The sequence below is a fragment of the Plectropomus leopardus genome, chromosome 17, assembly GCF_026936395.1.
Source record: "Plectropomus leopardus strain MGB_pleo_1.0 chromosome 17, ASM2693639v1, whole genome shotgun sequence".
NCBI lineage: Eukaryota > Metazoa > Chordata > Actinopteri > Perciformes > Serranidae > Plectropomus > Plectropomus leopardus.
Genome location: NC_142192.1, coordinates 2,964,963 through 2,983,115, shown reverse-complemented (window position 1 = coordinate 2,983,115; position 18,153 = coordinate 2,964,963). Strand labels below are relative to the sequence as shown.

The 18,153-nt window shown below is 40.3% G+C and overlaps 1 protein-coding gene across 2 annotated transcripts in view; it reads left to right on the top strand.

The window, feature by feature from the left end:
- Positions 1-18,153, top strand: part of trioa (trio Rho guanine nucleotide exchange factor a) — a 127,046-nt gene that overhangs the window by 12,884 nt on the left and 96,009 nt on the right. For both annotated transcript variants that reach the window (XM_088090520.1, XM_088090519.1), the window contains exon 2: positions 15,339-15,389. In XM_088090520.1, coding sequence (XP_087946646.1) covers positions 15,339-15,389 — 51 coding nt within the window. The remainder of the gene's footprint in view (positions 1-15,338; positions 15,390-18,153) is intronic.

Genomic DNA, 18,153 nt, shown 5'->3' with positions numbered 1-18,153 from the left:
CAAGGAAACGTTCCACTGCACTGTCTTTAAAGGTCATTTTCATTGGTTAATGTGAGACATTCACCCGTATCGTCACACCCAGAAACAAGAAAGTAAGTTTGGTGATGTTGTACGACTGCTATGATTGATGAAACTCACAGGAAACTACGATTGGTCAAATTTATGTAGGCTAATTTGACAGAATTACAGAGTTACGCAGAATTTACTGAGATTAGTTGAATTTTGGCTAATTGTTATGATTGCAACATCTTGGAGGGGCTGCTAAATAAAATGTGCACTTTTTTTTTCAGTGAAAACAGCTGCTCTGTGTGATGTGAGCTTACAGAGTGATCGGACAGCTAAACAATGAGCTTAAAAATGAGCAGAACTGCAGAGTCAGGTGATAAATCTCTGAGGATTTAACCTGTGACCCTGTTCCCACACAAGTCCATTTTTAAATATAGAAGTATTGCACCTTTAAATGTTTAGCCTCGTGTTGCTCACAAAGGTCATTCATCTTCAGTGGACTTTCCCCGGAAAAAATTTGGTTAAACAATTTCTGTGGTAAACCTGTTGCTAAGCAGGCACAATACATCATGTTGCTCAAGGCCTTTGTTGCTGATGTGCGTATCATATCACAGGCTTGTAAGGACTGGTCATCCGGGTCAGGTTCACTCTGGCATTACAATGATGTATTCCTGTGTGCAAAGTCGGGCTTGCCTGCTTAGTTTGAGTTTATTTTTGAATCTGCTTTCGAATTAAAGCCATAAGGTGAGCTTGGACTCCTGGAGTCACTAACGGTGTAGTTTCTGAACCACACCGGGTCAGACAGCGATAAGATGAGGACATTTTATGAGGTCTTCAAAGTGATAAGCCCAATAACAAACCAGGAAGGAATCGGTTGCCATGAAGGGAATAGACCAAGAATAGGGGTTTAGGTGAGACAAGACTTAAATGCAGCTGCAGCTTTTTTTCCCCTCTCCAATCCGCCTATCTGCATGATTCTGAGAAATAACAAAAGACAACACAGTGTAGCTAGTCTACACTGTATGATTTTAGCCCGTTACTGACACGATTTCTGAGCTGAACGACTCATTTTATGGCTTCGTTGGGCATCACTTGCTGTGCTGTGTTCCTGGGGAGCGAGCACTGATCATCTGCTCCCGAGCAGCCATCGGACGGTCGGATGAATTTCTATGTCAGACATTTTCGTCGGCCCACACAAGCTCTTTCACAGTTGAAGCAGAGCCACAAGTCGATTCCTCAACATCAAGGCTTTTTTTTCACACTGCACCTCCGTAAAATGGCAAACAGAACATCTGAAACGCAATGGCAACACAACCCTGGACAGAAAATATGGAGGCAGGTTGGTCGAGTTGTGCACAACAAGGAACATTAGCATAGCCAACGTTAACTGTCAAGCTAACAACAGTAAAAGTAGCTAGCTTACCTCCTGTTCTCTCTGTGAAATGGACAGGCCATACTGTCTACATCACACAGGGTATCTGCGAGGCCATATGTGCCGCCGCCTTGTTTTTTCTTGGAGGTTTCGCCACACAGGATTGCACAGATTATTCTGCCTTGTTAGCATTGTTCCACACATAATTCCTGCCTCTTAGCTTTCAAACTAATCGTTATTGACAATTGTCAATAGCCAGGACGGTCTGCATGGGCCAACAGCCATTTTTATATGTACAGTGTGAACTCTCAGGTCGTGGCTTGATGATCGAAAACATACAGGGTGAGCACATCAAGCGTGAGCTTTGGCTTTACGTGGCAGACGATTTACTCGTACAGTATGAGTTGGAATTAACAACATTTCTGAAATCGTACAGTGTATACCCAGCTTTACAGGTAGCCCGCAGCTGCACTTGTAGAGTAGAGGGGGCACATTTCTGATAGCTGTTAGCTTTGCAACCTGTAAACATGAAAGAACTCTGCTGTTTGTAGTTTTAACCTCCAACAACTTCATCCTCCACTCTGTAAATCCACCAGCAAACCTCCCAGCTCCACGGCTGTCCATTCCTGGGGGAGCAGCTGCCCCCCTGCAGCACGTCAGCCAGATTATGCATGGATGTATTAAAAGTCTTGGATACAGTATACGATACAGAACCCCATTCATTCCTATGAAGACGGCTTAGTAACACACAAAGCAAAAAAAAAAAAAAAAAGCTCTATTTTTGCGGTATGAAAATATGTGGATCAGCATTATGGGGTCCATAGAGCTTGCACACTATAGACTTATAGTACAGAGCACACCTGAGTGCACCCAACTGGCTAACTTTTGTTGACCAAACAGCTAACTTCATTATTTTATTGTGTGGCTCTTCTAGACTTTCAAAATGTTATCGGACCAAACAAATCAAATCCTGATTGTGAAACTTGTCATTTTGCAGGGATTTAAAACAAACTATCCACTGATTTATAGACATCTCTTTTTTAAACCAAGTCTATGGGGAACAAGTCTTTTTTGGCCCCATGGCGTCAAGTGATGGACCCAGACAGTGTAATTTCACTTTGGACCCAGATGTAAATTTGGCTTGAAAACCAGGCGCTGTTCAGGGGGGTTGGAATTATGGAGGTAGCTGTGGTGTTCCTGGAGCTTTACTCAATAATGGAAAGAGGCATCACTTTGTTTTATTTTTGTCAGTCAAATTTGGCATAAATTCCCAAAATGGGTCATTTTGGGCTATTCCTATAAAGATACATAATTTATATATACACACTTCCTGCATATTTAAAAATAGCCTCCTTGGAATCGACCAGGAATACTTACAGATACTGTAGCGAATGGATAAATAACTGATAAACATTCCGATTCAAGATTTTGGGGACTGCCATGGTAACAGACAAAGAGTGAAAAAAAAGTTCTGACCTCGCTGATTGGGGTCCGAGGCAGAAATGATCGGAAAACCCGGCCCCGCAGATGTCTGGCTAGACCAAACACTGTAATTTTTCAATCAGAAGACGGTGAGCGAAGCCATGAAGTGAAATGAATGGCAGTGCTGGAGTTGTCTGTAGCCCAAAGCATGTATGATGTCAGCGTGAACTCTAAGGCGCACCACGGTAATACAACCCAAACCAGAACAAAAAGCACGAGGTTACATTACAGAGGGAATAATATTCACCTTCCTGATAGTCAGATGCTTGTAAACAAGTTCAGCCTCTGTGGATGTGCCGTACGTGGCAATGTGAAGAGCGGCCTGTAACAGCTGACCAATCAGGTGGATCTGAGAAGGGTGATGGATGTCATTAGCCCTGTATATGTAGCACACTTACGTTGCAATGAAGCCACTGCAGAAATGTATTCAGTAATATTGCCATAGATGTGAAAAACAGATGATGATATCATGTTTTGATAGCATACATTTAGTATGTTTTAACCTTTAGAGCCCACTTTAATATTACACACTCTCGTATTATTCACAGGACAAAATACACTTTCCAAAATCAAGCTAAAAAATGATATATATACATTAATATTTTCTACTTTCACTTAGTTTTTTTTTTAAAAAAAAAACATAAGCCCTGATCAAAAATATTAAATTTTCAATATTTTTTCAGAATTTTTAACCCTTTAAATGCCAGGTTTTGTCATAATGTTTTTGTCATATGTTTTTAGATGGAAAGAAACCATCAAAAAATATTTTCAACGTACTGCATTTAAGGGTAATCTAGACAGCAGATTACAGCTGCTCTCAGTGAGGCCATGGAGTATATGGGAAAGCATCACGCCAAAATGTGTTTTCATAACAAATCTGCATACTTAAACAGCAATATTCTGTATACATGGTGTGTGTGTGTGAGAGCACAGCTATGTGTCAGCTGGACACTATGTTTCCCTGGCCCTGTGAGTGTGAGTGATGGTGTGATGTTCAGCTCTAACAACATTAGGCATGTTAGGGGTGAGAGTTCATTGGATTACACACACTGACCTAATCTAATCTGGTGTTTATTCTCTTGGATTACTGTCTGTGTGTGTGTGTGTGGGTGTGTGTGTATGGGTAGAGAGAGGGAGATGTGAGGTAGGAAGGTGGATTTGTGGTTAGGCCTGTTGTGATAATTATGCTATTGATTTATTTTAGGGTAAATGGACATGACTTCGATCATTTTGCTGGTCTTAATATTGCCTGCTGTGTTAACATGTGTGTTTGTTTCATAAAAAATTTTGGCAGGGTCAGGGACTTTCTGGAGTCTTTGCTGGTTTCAACATAAATCCCCTTACAACACCACAACATGTCCTTTTTAAACACTATATTTTTTGTGGATTAAACAAAAAGACATGTGACTGAGAGTGTAATCATTTTAAAAATACAACATATTTTATTGGCCTTGATGAACATAATTTTCATAAAAAATAAACAGTTTGCTCTCCCACCTGCTGTACACCAAGTGAGGTACACACCTGTATTAACGAGGCAGTCTGACATCACTGTAGATTACATTTATTCATTCAAGAAAGTGTTTTTTATCATAAAAAATGAACCCATATAATCCAATGAATCACATTATTTGAGTTTTTTTTTTTTTTTTTTTTAGCTTTTAGGGTTATGAGTCAAAATATGACAACAGACATTTGAAGCTTCTTTCCAAATTCTCAACAGAAGCCTCATATGTAAATTAAAAAAAATCGGTAGAGCCCTAAAAATTGGCACAACTTTTATTACTATCAGCATTTGATCAAAGGATTAGTAACAAATAACAAAACACAAACTACAAATATAAGCATGAATGCCTCACCAACGTTCTGGACGTGACAGTTAAAATTGCGTCAATATGACGTCAGGCATGTGTTTCAATGTATATATATATTATTTGTCCCTCTGTTACTCGCTCTGTGCAATGCATAACTGAAAAGTACATATAGAACATTTCAGCAACATTCCTAATAAATATCCAATTCCAAAAATAGCAAGTCTGTTTGTGGCGGCAGATATTTTATTCGTGGCAGGCCGCCACAAATAAATGTATGTGTTGGGAAGCCTGCAGTGGTGTAATTCAGAGAAGAAACAGTAAAGATGGCATTCTGTACTATAGGTACATGTTATATCCTGCTCTCATGTCTACCAAACAAGGCTGTCTGTCACCATGGTAACAACAGGTACCACATTTGTCTGTCTGTCTGATCTATGCTATGTCGCAACCAGGACAGCAAAGGTCTGTGTTATCAGAGGAGCTTTACTGCCCACAAAAAACAGACACACAGGTCGCCGCCCAGATACGGACGAGATAAGACCAAAGGCCAGCTGATAAGAGCTAATAGGGACAATCTGTGTTTTTATGGTCTTGATCTGAGCCTTGGAGTTGAAGTGTGGATCTTATACTGTATCTGGATGCACTAAAAGCAACTCCAATCCCCCTCCAAAAATAAACCTCAACAAGAAAGTCTGCTCATGAAGTGACATCGCTGTCAGTCAGAGTACTTGTGAATCAGGGCAAGCAGAGTAAAACAGACATTTTGACTGGTTCTATTTTGTGCTGTTGGATAAGCGTTATTTAAAAGTATAATATAATAATGTCAAATATAGTCTTTTAGTCAATTAACCGGGGAATTGAAGTATTAGTGTTTTGTCAGATGTGTAAATGGAGAGTTTGAGAGTTTGGTTTGTTTAAATCCCCTCATAGGAGCATCTGACACACACACACACACACACACACACACACACACACACACACACACACACACACACACACACACATGCAAACCTCTCGCCTCTCTGTGTGTTTATAAAAAGGAGCTTGTCCCACTTTTCCCTCTCATCTGCCGTGCTCTCGTTCGGTAATTTCTCCGGCGTGATAGCTAATTGGTGTGAGCTCGGGGAAAATTTGCCGCCCCACCGCTGTCTTCTTAAAACAAGCTGGAACGAGGGAGGGAACAGAGTCGAGGGGGCAAAGAGGAAAATGGAGAGAAGATGGAGAAGGAGAAGAGAGGAGGTAGGTCGCAGGGGGTGGGGGAGGCAGTGAGCGCAGGTTGCAAGTGGCTGTGAAATCACGTGCGCAGATAACCATTTTCTTTACGCATTCTTGTGAGAGGAGCATAAACGATAAGCCTCGGAGTGAGTGAATGATTTTACTATCCAGTTAGAGGGAAATAAGGAAGTCTATTCAGTGCAGGTGTAAAAGAAAGAGAAATTCAAAGACGGAGAGAGAGCGAGACCTTGGAAAGATAATGAAGAGAGAAGTGTAGATGTGTGCCAAGCTGTGTTAACAGAGTTTGTGCTGGTTAATGAAAGAGGTCAGTGAAAGAATTGAATCAGCTTGCAATTGATTAGGATCAGTGTGAAAGATTTGCCAGAATGGTCTGTGCTCCTATTTTGAGGGGAGAGAGAGAGAGAGAGAACACCAAACTAGGACAAGTCCTAAAAGACCATTGTACTCCTTTTCTCTTCTGGTCTCCAGCGCATTCAAAACTGCTATCTCACTGTTGCCCTCCCCATCTCGCTCACTTTCTCTTTCTGTCTTGTCCTCTCACTACTTTTCACCCTATTTCTGTTCAGCTAAGGGCCGTTAACCGAGAGAAATTGATCCACTGTTAACATCACAGTCAGTGGCCTTTTGTGTCTTAAAGCAAAGGCTATGGACCACTGAGGTCCTTGAGAGGGTCCCAAAGTGAGGAACAGTTTAAAGCAGTGGCCTTTGGTTCTGATCTCAACCCTTAGGGCACACTTTAATAAAACACACACTCGTATCGCTCTGTGCACAAAATGCGCTTTTCAAAATCAGGCTATAAAATAGATAATACATTGATAGAATTTTCTACTTTCATTTCATTTAAAATTTTTTTTTTAAACCAACATCAGTCCTAGTCATAAATATCAAATATTCATTGGTTTGGTTGGTTGGTTTAAATGCCAGGTTTTTGTCATGATGCCACTTAATGAAAATTTGATATTTATGATCAGGACTGATGATGGTTAAGACACTAACTCAATGAAAGCAATATTTTTTATAGCCTGATTTTGACAAGCGCATTTTGTGAACAGAGTGGTATGAATGTCCATCTTTGACACTGCACAAAAAGTAATAATAATGTATAAAAATCAATGTTGCTGCTAATCATTGACATACCTTAGGCTGTGATGAGTATTGAGTAGTAGTATATAGTAATTAGTATACTGAAATCAATTTTAAAAAATGTTCATCGAAAAACATCGTGGCATCATAACAAAAATCTGGCATAGTAAGGGTTAAAATTAAAAATTAAATAAAATTATGATTAGGACAAATTAAAAAAATACTTTAATGAAAGAAGAAAATAATAATAATGTATCATATTTTTTAAAGCTTGATTTTAAAAAGTTTATTTTGTGTGCAGAGTGATACAAGCGTGTGTAATATTAAAGGATTAAATGATTAAATTCTTAATTATCGACCAGTCTTATTGGCCGGTAGTCAAAATTTGATAGTGGACACTATTGGAAAAGATTAAAATCTGCATTTATTCCCATGACAAATGACTCTGCGGTTGCATTTATTGCAGTTTTTTTCCCCGGCTCCTGTTCTGACTGGCAGTGATGGAAATACAACACCCGGGGTGGGCACGCTATTTCTTCCACCTTTTCTATGCATCACTCCTGAAATGATGTGCCGTTCAAATTAGTGTGCACCAAGTTTGTTGGAGAGACTACATAAATAACAGATATAAAAAACAAGTAACCAACATAACATTTTCACTGGCCTCCCTGCTACTTTCTGCTCTTTGCTAACCCTGTTTTTCAAGCGTGTTTTGGATGCCAAATGTGACACAGCAGAAAAAAATCCAGAAGGGTTTAGTTGTACATGGCTGTGGTTTTGATTAAAGATATGTAAAGTATCTATGTGTCACAGATATAGTTGTGATTTAGCAGGCTGTCTGGTGTGTATTTCCGGTTGAAAGTACATGGGTGCACAGGCAGTGATGTATTTAATGTTTCAACTTTGTGTGGAATGAAGAAGAACTGGCTAGCTCGTTCACAACAATGAATCCCTTCAGGGTTACAGATACAAGAGCTGTGACTGTTGAACCAAACTAAACGCTGGATTTAAGGGAATTTATAATGACCGACTGAAAATAGCTCACCGAAACTCTCTTTGTATACTGGCTCTGACAGACAAGGTGTTTTTAACACGGATTGGTCACATCTGGCAGATACCGGATCCTCTAAATTAAGATAAGTATCAATGATCAGGATCCAGCATGTTGGACTGGTACATGCCTGTAGCAAGTAAGTGAACAAAACCACATGTAACACAGCTGCTTGTGCACAAAAAATCTTTGGTAAAAAAGCAAGTGTGAATAAAATGGAACCCCATTGTTTTTACACGTTAATCTTGATCCTTGGAAAAAAAAGAACTGGTTATAGAAAGAATGACAATGTTAGAAACGCAGTGGCTCATTGGTGGAGTTGTCTTTTAGTGTTAGAGTAAGAATCTAAAAGGTGCACTGTCTAACAGAGGCTATGTAATAAAGATGGACAACATGACAGCTCCCCATGAGTAAAGCGAGATATATATTCCTGCATCAAATCAACGTCGTACCTATGGTGCAGGCTGTGCATGGACACATACCCTACGCCTGTCTCTAACAAAGACTGTATGATAAAAATAGACAACATGACAAGTTCCCAAAAGTAAAGCGGGATATATGCTCCTGCATTAAGTCAACGTCGTACTCTGCTCTCGGCATGGACATGTACCCTACGCTGTACTCTATGCATTACATTATATAAATTAGCCGAGTGGCTGGCAGACTTTTTTTCTGCTCATATGAACATACAATAAGGGTCGATATATTCTCGACTTGGCCAATTATCTGGACCGATATTTGGCATTTTGCCTATTATCTGTACCAGCGTTTTATTTTAATGATTGCAGATAAAATTAATGAAACAGTGTGCGTATTACACTTAACTAACACCAGGAAAGACAGTCTGCAATACATGCAAAGAAAATGACAGCATGGTAGGAACTTTTACTTTGTAAAATCTCAGGGAGCTGTTTTAATTCATTCAGTTTTTTATTTATTTATTTATTTATTTTATTTAAATTTTCACTGAAATTTACAAAAAAAAGTTACTGCGAACTTGCTGTAAATGATGTTGACAGTTTCAGTTTTGAGTAAACTTTTGCTAAAGGCTTTTAAACAAAGTTTATATTAGGTTATATTAAGTTTATATTCCAAATTCTTTCATCAAACATTTTCATATTTATTGTAAATGCATATCGGTTCCAAATATAAGTAATTTGTCTCATTAAGCACTAATAATCTGTATCGATATCTGAAAAAGCAATATTTGTTGACCCCTACTTTGCAATCAATGGCACTGCTCGCGATTGGTTGGACAGTGGGAATTTAATATTGCTGAGATTGCTACTGTGCAGGCTCTGGCTCCAGATAACATTGCCAACGCAAGGTTGTAGTGGCTGTATCCTGGATGTTTTGGCTTCATTTTTGCACAGCGGAGATGCATTGTCTCTCTTTATACGCAGTCATCAGTCTCTACTTGTGCCTCTACCTTTTAGCACACAGTAGGCTGAGCACCACTGACTATTGTGGCTAAACTAGTAAAGAAAGGAGTAACAACCTGCAGAAAATCAGGTTCCTACTGAAATCAGCAGAGAGTGACGTCACAGTACCGAGCACCTTGTTTGCCTGAAATGTTATCACTGGGAAGTGCAGCACATAAAAATACCACAGCAATGAGCATTTGGCTCCAAAACCAAGATAACAAACATAAGTGTTTCACTGTCACCTGAGTGTTACCTCCCACTTTTGATCATGAGTTTCACAAGTTGACATCATGCTTCCAGTTTCACTCTCCATCAGTATGTCACCACCAACAGCTCCGTGCCAAGCAACAAAAGTCCTCTCAGATGGGTGATCCCTTAGGTAATATAGAGTTAAATGTGTTGTCCACGGCCCTGACATTTAAATGTTTGCTAAACTCTCTCAACAGTATCTCTGGCTACACTGTCAGAGACAGCTTTGACAGCAGCGTATTGCTCATTGTTTTTGTGCCTCATGCCTCATTTTCATGTGTGTGAGCCAGACAATAGGTATGTTTAAATGAAAGGGGGTCTTTCCTACTTGTGCATGAGTCAAACGATGAGTGTGCCTGCCGAGAAGGGAAAGGCAGGGGCCCACAGAAAGGGTGGTCTTGTGTTAATGCGGGCTCAGAGACAGAAGCAGTGTGTGTTGGGAAAAGAGTGAGCTGTCTGCGGAGGGGAGCTCAGTTCAGAATATACAGTATAGCCAGTGTTCAACAGAGTGGAGTTAGGTGAGTTCACTGTATCTGAGTGTTTGCATGTTTTTGGAGAGATGTGGATGTTTTTATGGGATTGGGACCGTTGCATTTTTTGCTCTGTCATTTCCTCAGTGGCCGTTGGATGTGTTTGTGTGATCTGTTTAACTTTATCCAAACAGCTTGGCTTACGTTTTAGCAGTGGGCTTATCCTACTATGATCTGCAACTAAGTTTGCTCAGTGTGTATGCATGTCTGTGTGTGTTGTTGGATTAACCCACTGCTTCAAACAGCCACAACTCAGAGAAAAAAGCCTCCACTCAGAGCTGCATGTGTATCTGTGCATTTTTATGCACATATACAATATGTTTTATCTCCTTTTTGACCATGCGTGTTTGACTTCTGGCTCAGCTACAACTCTCATTGTTTAGATTGTGATAAGATGTGGGCAACCACTACTGTAGTCTGTTATTACATTGTTGCACACTGTGGCTTAAGTGGACATCTTTGGCATTGCAAATATGTGAAGTATTTGGGTGTTTGGTCTTCCTCTAGCCGTCCTATTTTCCCTTCTTTTTCTCCTTCATCCCATTCATTCTCTGTTAAGTTCTCCCAGGTAAACAGCTTTACACAGAGCTCCTCTGAGATCTCTGTGACTCTCTTGCCGTGCCATGTTTATGTGCGTGAGCTTTTTCTCATGAACATGAGCCCCCGTGGTACTGGCAGTTGTTGCAAGCAAGTTTGCTCATGTGTAGTTTTTATGTGCAATGTGCTGCTGTATGTTCATGAATGGAAACTGCCACCAGCAAAATATTGCTAAATCAGTTTACTCTAGCAGTGGCTGCAGACTGGAACCAGTGGCCACACAGAGAACTATTGTACCATAAAGAGTGATTTAGCAGAGAAAAGGAAACTGCAGAGTTATTTAATGCGATCCAGTGATATTTGTCCTTACAGGGAACTGCTTTTCTCTTGCCTCTGAAGGGCAGAGGTCATGGTCTGTTACATAAGAAGCTAGATGGAGTTAAGTTTCTTGTTCAAGGAGCCTTTGGCAAGACAGATACTCCCTGGTAACAAGTCTTGAACCTGGACCTTTCAGTTAACAGACAGTTCCCCTTTTTTGGTGTATACCAGCCATATTGTTGCATTCATGTCATTTTGTAGTAACTGTGATTAAAGGCTTCCCTGTTCCTGCAGAATGAGAGTGGATAGCCTCATTCCCACTGCACAAAAAAACAAAAAACTACTAACATCTGACTGCAATGTGAATGCGTACGATTGGCATTCACACTTTCTCCTCGCTGTCCGTGACATTGCATGGACACACAAACAAAACAAGCCCCACACACACACACGCACGCGCACAGACACAGACACAGACACAGACACACAGACACAAGCAAGTATTGTGGGAAAAGGGTATATGTGTGTCGGCAGCTTTGTTTTTCTTTTAAATTCTTGTGTGTCCCCTTGTATCAATCTATGTCTCCTCTCTAAATTCTGAAATTTTTGCAAGTCTGTGAACTAAGCAGCAGTTTGTGACTGACAGCGTAGATAATTGATCTGTCGATCTGTTCAGAGCTGATGAGATTAATTGATGAAAGGAGCAGGGATACATGATAGTGGATTTTGTTATGCTATATTGTTTATTTAGTTTACGTCATCTGATAATGCTTTGCGTCCGTGCGCGTGGCTGAGGGGACTTCTACACAATGCATGTCACCATAAAAAGGACAGTCTGACTTAATGAGTGGTAATGGCAGTAGGCGTGAGTCTTTGTGTTTTTCTGTCTGCAGAGCTCAAATAACCAATGAGCACCAGTGCTCTCCAGGATGAACAGCAGTTTGTTTCCAGCTTGCAGTGGATGAATCCTCATACTGCCGTTACAGTTTAACTTTCTGCTGATGCTAACTTTCAACTGTTGACTGGAAGCTTCAACTCCACAGCAAAAACAGTAACAGGTCCAGCCTGGGATGAGCTGGGCCCTTATAATTAAAAGCAACATGGGCTCCACTTCAATTATTTAATTCTAACGATACTTTATTAAACATAACTATAGCAGTACTTAATTTGACTTTATACATGAATGAATGAATGGATATCTTTATTGTTATTGTACATGAACAACGGAATTAGATGCAATCCTATCAAGTGCAAACAGTAAAGTGCAAACATCATTAAAAGTATATAAATAAATAAAAAAGCTTCTAAAACTAACTATGAAAATATGTTTAAAAAAAAGAAAGATTCTAAAAAGAAAAAAACATCATACCACACATTGAAGACATTTTTACATGTTGCTGGTTTACATTGCACAATTCATTTCCCTGATATACTTCATTTTTATTTAACATTTTAACACTATTTTATTAAGCTTTTTTTTTATAGCAGTAGTTTATGTAACTTTGTTTTATGGCAGTAGCTACTCTATTTGTAACTGTGGTTCATTTAATAATTTTGTATTTTAGTAGTTTACAGTAGTTTAGAGGAGATTTCAAAAATATCGAGAATCATGTATCGTGTTATGACATGCCTAAAAATATTGTGATATTATTTTAAAGCCATATCGCCCAGCCCTACTTCAGTGTATGGAGGTCCACTGGAGAGGAAATGTTTCTGAGTCTCTTTATTCACGCATGTGCTTTAGGTCTGGTGTTTAATATAAAAATCCAACTATATGAAAGTCTATATTTTGAGATACTTGACAGAACAGATCCTATATTCAGTCCAACCACCAGCTGCTCTGGGCCTTACTGCGGCCCTGTGTATGGTTAAACAGGAAGGAGGAAACCTGAGTCAGAACAGAGGGAGCATGTGTCACTGAGTGAGCCAGCGGAGCATCCAGCCTGTTTACATGTTGACAGCACATGACACTGACCATATCTTCCCCTCAGTCACAGCAGCAGCCTCGCACCCACACAGGCCATTGGCTGGATCAATGGGCCGATTGTTGGATCGGCTGAGAAACTAGTTGGCTTCGGTCATGAGGTATAGGCTGATGAGAAGATGACTTCTGCATGCACTGGCCAGTGTAAGCAGGACATGCTGTTTAAGAACACAGGAAATTGTCAGATTGGCGGCACTTTAGTATAATAATTACAAACGAAGGCCTCTGTGGTGGAGACGTGCGGTAGCTTCTTTTTCTCACACCAGTGGCAGTGAGCATGCTCATATTTCTGAAAATGAAGACTGTGTTTCTCATAAAAGTCAGTGTTTCCTGTGACTAAGTCCATGTTGAAACTTTACTGAACTAATGTTAGAGAGTTTCCATCAACCTTATATAACGCACAAAGCTAAAAGGGTGCCGTTTGTCCAGCACAAACAGCACGCTCTTCCCCTTTTTGCTGTAAAGCAGTGCAGCAGATCTCTGGCAGTCTGCACAGACAGCACAGCACACACCAGCACTGATGACAGAGTCAACCTGACAGTGTGAGTTTTCTTGTGGTTTTAGATAAGATGCTTCAATAACTGCTGAATGGATTGCTAAGGAATTTGGTGAAGACATTCATGTACCCCTCAGGATGAACTGTAATGACTTCGGCGATCCTCTGACTTTCCATCTCATGCCATTATTATGCAAAGATTTCAATTTGTCCAGCAGTTATGACCAAATACCTACAGGCATTTACTTGTTTACTCGCTAAACTAAAATAGAGAATATGGTGAACCTAAATGCCTGCTCAACAAATAATATCTTTATGTTAGCATTTAGCTCAAAGCAACATGGTGCCTAAGCACAGCAACACACTGCCTTTTTCCTCCAAATTAGCTTTGGTTCTTGAATCGGTACCGTTCAGGTCTCTTGGAACCTTGGTTCTATATAGCGAACCAGCATGCATCCCACCAGTTTTGAGTGGAACCATTGTAATCAAGGATGTTACATTAATGGGAGATGTTGCACAATGCACAATGGAACTAAACAGTAGATGCAAAATTGCATATTACATTGATTACATGTGAACTTTTTTCTGATATTTGTTTTTAGTTAAAAAAAAAAGAGTGTGCAGTGGTTTCATTAGTTAATGGGTCATGACTGTTGTTTTTTTTTGTGACAATTTCTAACTTGACTTCTCTTTCGAGTGCCCCAGGGATGACATTTTCTGTAGGCCGATGCAGAAGTTAGCATCGCCCTGGTTCCCTCGTCAAAAAGCGTATGAGATGTTTCCATTAGATTTTGGATCATTGCAGTAAAAAAGCTCAGTGGTAACATGACCTGCTCATGGGAATCCTAACAAATAAATAATAAGTGTTTATGATATTTACACATTTGTTTATGAAGATAATCTTCAAAAATGAATACTTTTAGGATTTTTGAAGTTTGAAGCCAATCAGCGGAAATTATAGTTTATGTTAGGCTTTCAGCAAATTACACTATTGTCACGTCACTCCGGCTACGAGACTGTAAAGCTGTGTTCAGCATGATGACGTTCTGTAGTCTCATTTAGCCACTTGTTTGCCTTATTAAGACAAATAAAAGCCTCTTTGTTTTTTTTTTTTTCAGAAATACTTGTTAGTATTCTTTAAGGGCAGAAGAAGGCAGAATGTGATCCATCACTTTTAAATAAAGCATTAAACATTTGTTGAGTCATTTGACTCAAATGTGCACAGAGCCTGAAGCAGGGAGCAGGGAGCCTGAGTTAACAAAGACAACTAACAACCACCTTCATTGTACCTGTTAGCTCTGACCAAGGCTGCAGGGTTTGTCGAGCCAGCTCAGTCAAAGAGAGGCTGGCTCTGTTGAACTGGCGGCGTCGTACAGCCCCCAGCTGATGGTTTAGTCTGAGGCCAGCTTTAGCTGAGTTGCCTCCGAGGTTGCTGCTGTCATGGCATTTTGATCATGTAATCTTGGGGAGCTGGCCGTGGATGTGGTGTGTCAGCAGTGTAGTGGGACAAATGTTGGATCATTCAGATATAAAATTCCTTTTTCTGGCACAATGATCCATAAATTCAACAGCATTGTCATAAAACCTATTTCACGCCTATTGAGAAAGCCGACATGTCATCATTTGCTTGTTGGTCATTCCTATTCATCCATCTCTTCATTGTTCCTTCTGCTGTAGTTGACATTTTGACACAGCGAAATCAGCTCTTTTTCTGCTGGTAATAAAAAATATATTTTGTGTGTGTTTTTTTCTACAGATGGATCCCTCCCTAAAGAGCCAAAAGGAGATGTATCAAGTCAGATAGCAGGTAAAACAAAGATAAACAACTCCGAACCCCCCCCCCCCTCCGTCCAACCACCACACACACACACTCATACACACACACACACACACACACACACACACACACACACACACACACACACACACACACACACACACACACACACACACACACAGATTCTAAATGTTGGTGCTGTTTTTTCATCCTCGCTGAATCTGCTTTTGTGTTAGGAATGATGGTGGAAGAGGAGAATGTTTTTTTTATAGTGGTATTGTCTCTTACACTCACATACACACACACAGTCACACACATACATTAATATTTCCCTGTGTTCCCGGTGACAAAGACAGGTCACTGTCACTGTAATTTCTCTGCTACCGTCCCCATCTCCACCCCTCCATCTCCTCCCTTTCCCTCCGCCATCACATACCATGTTCCCCAGCCCCTGATTGGCTACCTGCGTCTAGCACCCGTCTCCGTAGCGACAGCAGACTCTCCTGATGAGTTGAAAGGGACAATGTCTGAAGCTTTCCTTCTGTTTTTTTCTTATTTATTTATTAATTTTTCCAGCCTTCTGTCCGTTATTATCTGGTTTTAGAATTTATTTGTCCAGTTGCTTCGGCTAACTCCTCCATCATGATTCATTTCCTCCTCTTAAATTCACCTTTCATCTCAGTCACAATTGATGTTTTTGTTGTTATATGATAATGACAGCTTGGCCGAAGGCATTGTCTTTTCAGGTTGTCTGTCCATCCCATTCTCGTGAAAGCAGTATTTCAGGAATACCTTCAGGGAATTTCCAGGGAACAACTGTCCACTAGGACTCAATGATGAGCTGAGTCGCTCTTGGTGATCAAAGGTCACTGTGACCTCACAAATCGTGTTTTTGGCCATAATTCAAGGATTCATACGCTATGTATGACGTAATTTCTCACAAATGTCTAACAGGATGACATGATGAAGTTATGCCATTTTATATCAAAAGGTCAAAGGTCACCTTCACTGTGACATAAATTCCACGCATAACTCAGGAACAGAAGGGGGACATTTGATCAGATACTTAATTGGTGACACTGGATTTGGGTGTCTGTCTTGAAACTGTGCTAGTTGTATAGATCAAGTGTGAACTCTTCATGAGCTCTGGTTTTCCTCAGCAGCAGCTTTAGGAGTCTGAGTTGGGGATTGTGTAATTGATCTGTCGATCCAGGCAAAGCTGATCAGATCAGATTGATGGATGAGAGGAGCATCTGCAGAACTTTCAGAAACAGCACAATCAATGGTTAAGTTTCACTTTCATTGAGCTTAATGTTCTACTGCTTCATCTATACCCAGAATGCACTTGGCAGTCCGAGAGATGCAATGAAAAACTGAATGGTTTATTCTGAAAGTGCCCCCAATTAACAGTCCAGCTCCATAAGTATCATCGATTATTGAGGCTAATATTTGGCATTTTGCAGATTATCTGTATCTGCGTTTATGCCAGTAAAATTAATTAATGAAACAGTGTGCAGTTACACTTAATCAACACCAGGGAAGGTAGTCTGCAATACATGCAAAGACAATGTCAGCATTGGAGGAACTTTTACTTTGTAAAACCTCAGGGAGCTATTTTTATTCATTCATTTTTTATTTAAATTTTCACTGAACTTCATAAAAGAAAGTTGCAAGGAACCTGCTGTATATAATGTTGGAAGTTTAAGTTTAACTTTTTTTTTTTTTAAAGATTAGTTTTGGAGGATTTTTCCCTTTACCCCTGTAGAATGACAGAAAATGTAGGAGAGCGAGGAGGAATGACACGCAGCAAAGGGCTATAAGCTAGCATGGAACCGGGCCGCTGCACAGGCCTCAGCATATGAGCCACACGCTCTAGCAGGTGAGCTAGAGGGCTTTTTTAGAGGGTTTTTATTTAACATTTGTTAAAGGCATTTAAGCAGTTTTTGACAAATATTTTCGTTTTTATTGTGAATGCATACCGGTTAAAAATATCAGTTATCAGTCTCATTAAGTACTAATAATCGGTATTGGCCCTGAAAAACCAATATCGGTCAGCTCCTATTGTGGCGGCATAGAGCTATGAAGAGATTAATTTAATGTTTACTCATGCAGTATAGACCAAGCCAATAAAATCTGTTGTGTCGCTTTGTTTCTTCATATAAGAGGGTTGATATCGGCCAGTCAAAGTTGTCTGCCTTTGATTTGACATTTTGAGAAGACGTATGAGCAGCTTTTTTTTTTTATTTATAATTCTTACTCCACTGTGCTTTAGTGGGATGTTTTAACTTTTAACGGACTAGACTTTCTGTAGGGAAAGAAGATACACATGATCGACTTAGTAGCTTTAGTCCAAAACAACTAACAGTATCGGCCTTGAAAAACTCAAACCCCTCAAAACCTAGATCTAAAGGAGGGCAGTGAGTTGGCAGGTTGCTCTGGTGCCCAGGGGCCCTGATGGACACCGCTCTAGTGCCTGCAGATAAAGGCAATGAAAACAACATGAATGCAATAATATGTAGACAATAGTTGGCTTCATTGCTCTGTTTGGCCCGTCTGAGAAACACTGTCAGGGCAGCGTTTTTCTTAAAGCTTCCTGGTGCTTGCCAGCTATTACTTCCTGAGTTGGGGGGCGGGGGAGGATTAGGCCTGTCCATCTGTTGGCCTGGCCTCCTCAGCCACTGGTCTAACTGGGTGGCTGAAGAGTGAGCTGCAAGGAGGGAGGGGGGTGCGGTTACGTAATGATGTTAATGCATTTGGACCTTGACAGATGTGCTGAAGAGTGCTTTGCAGGGAG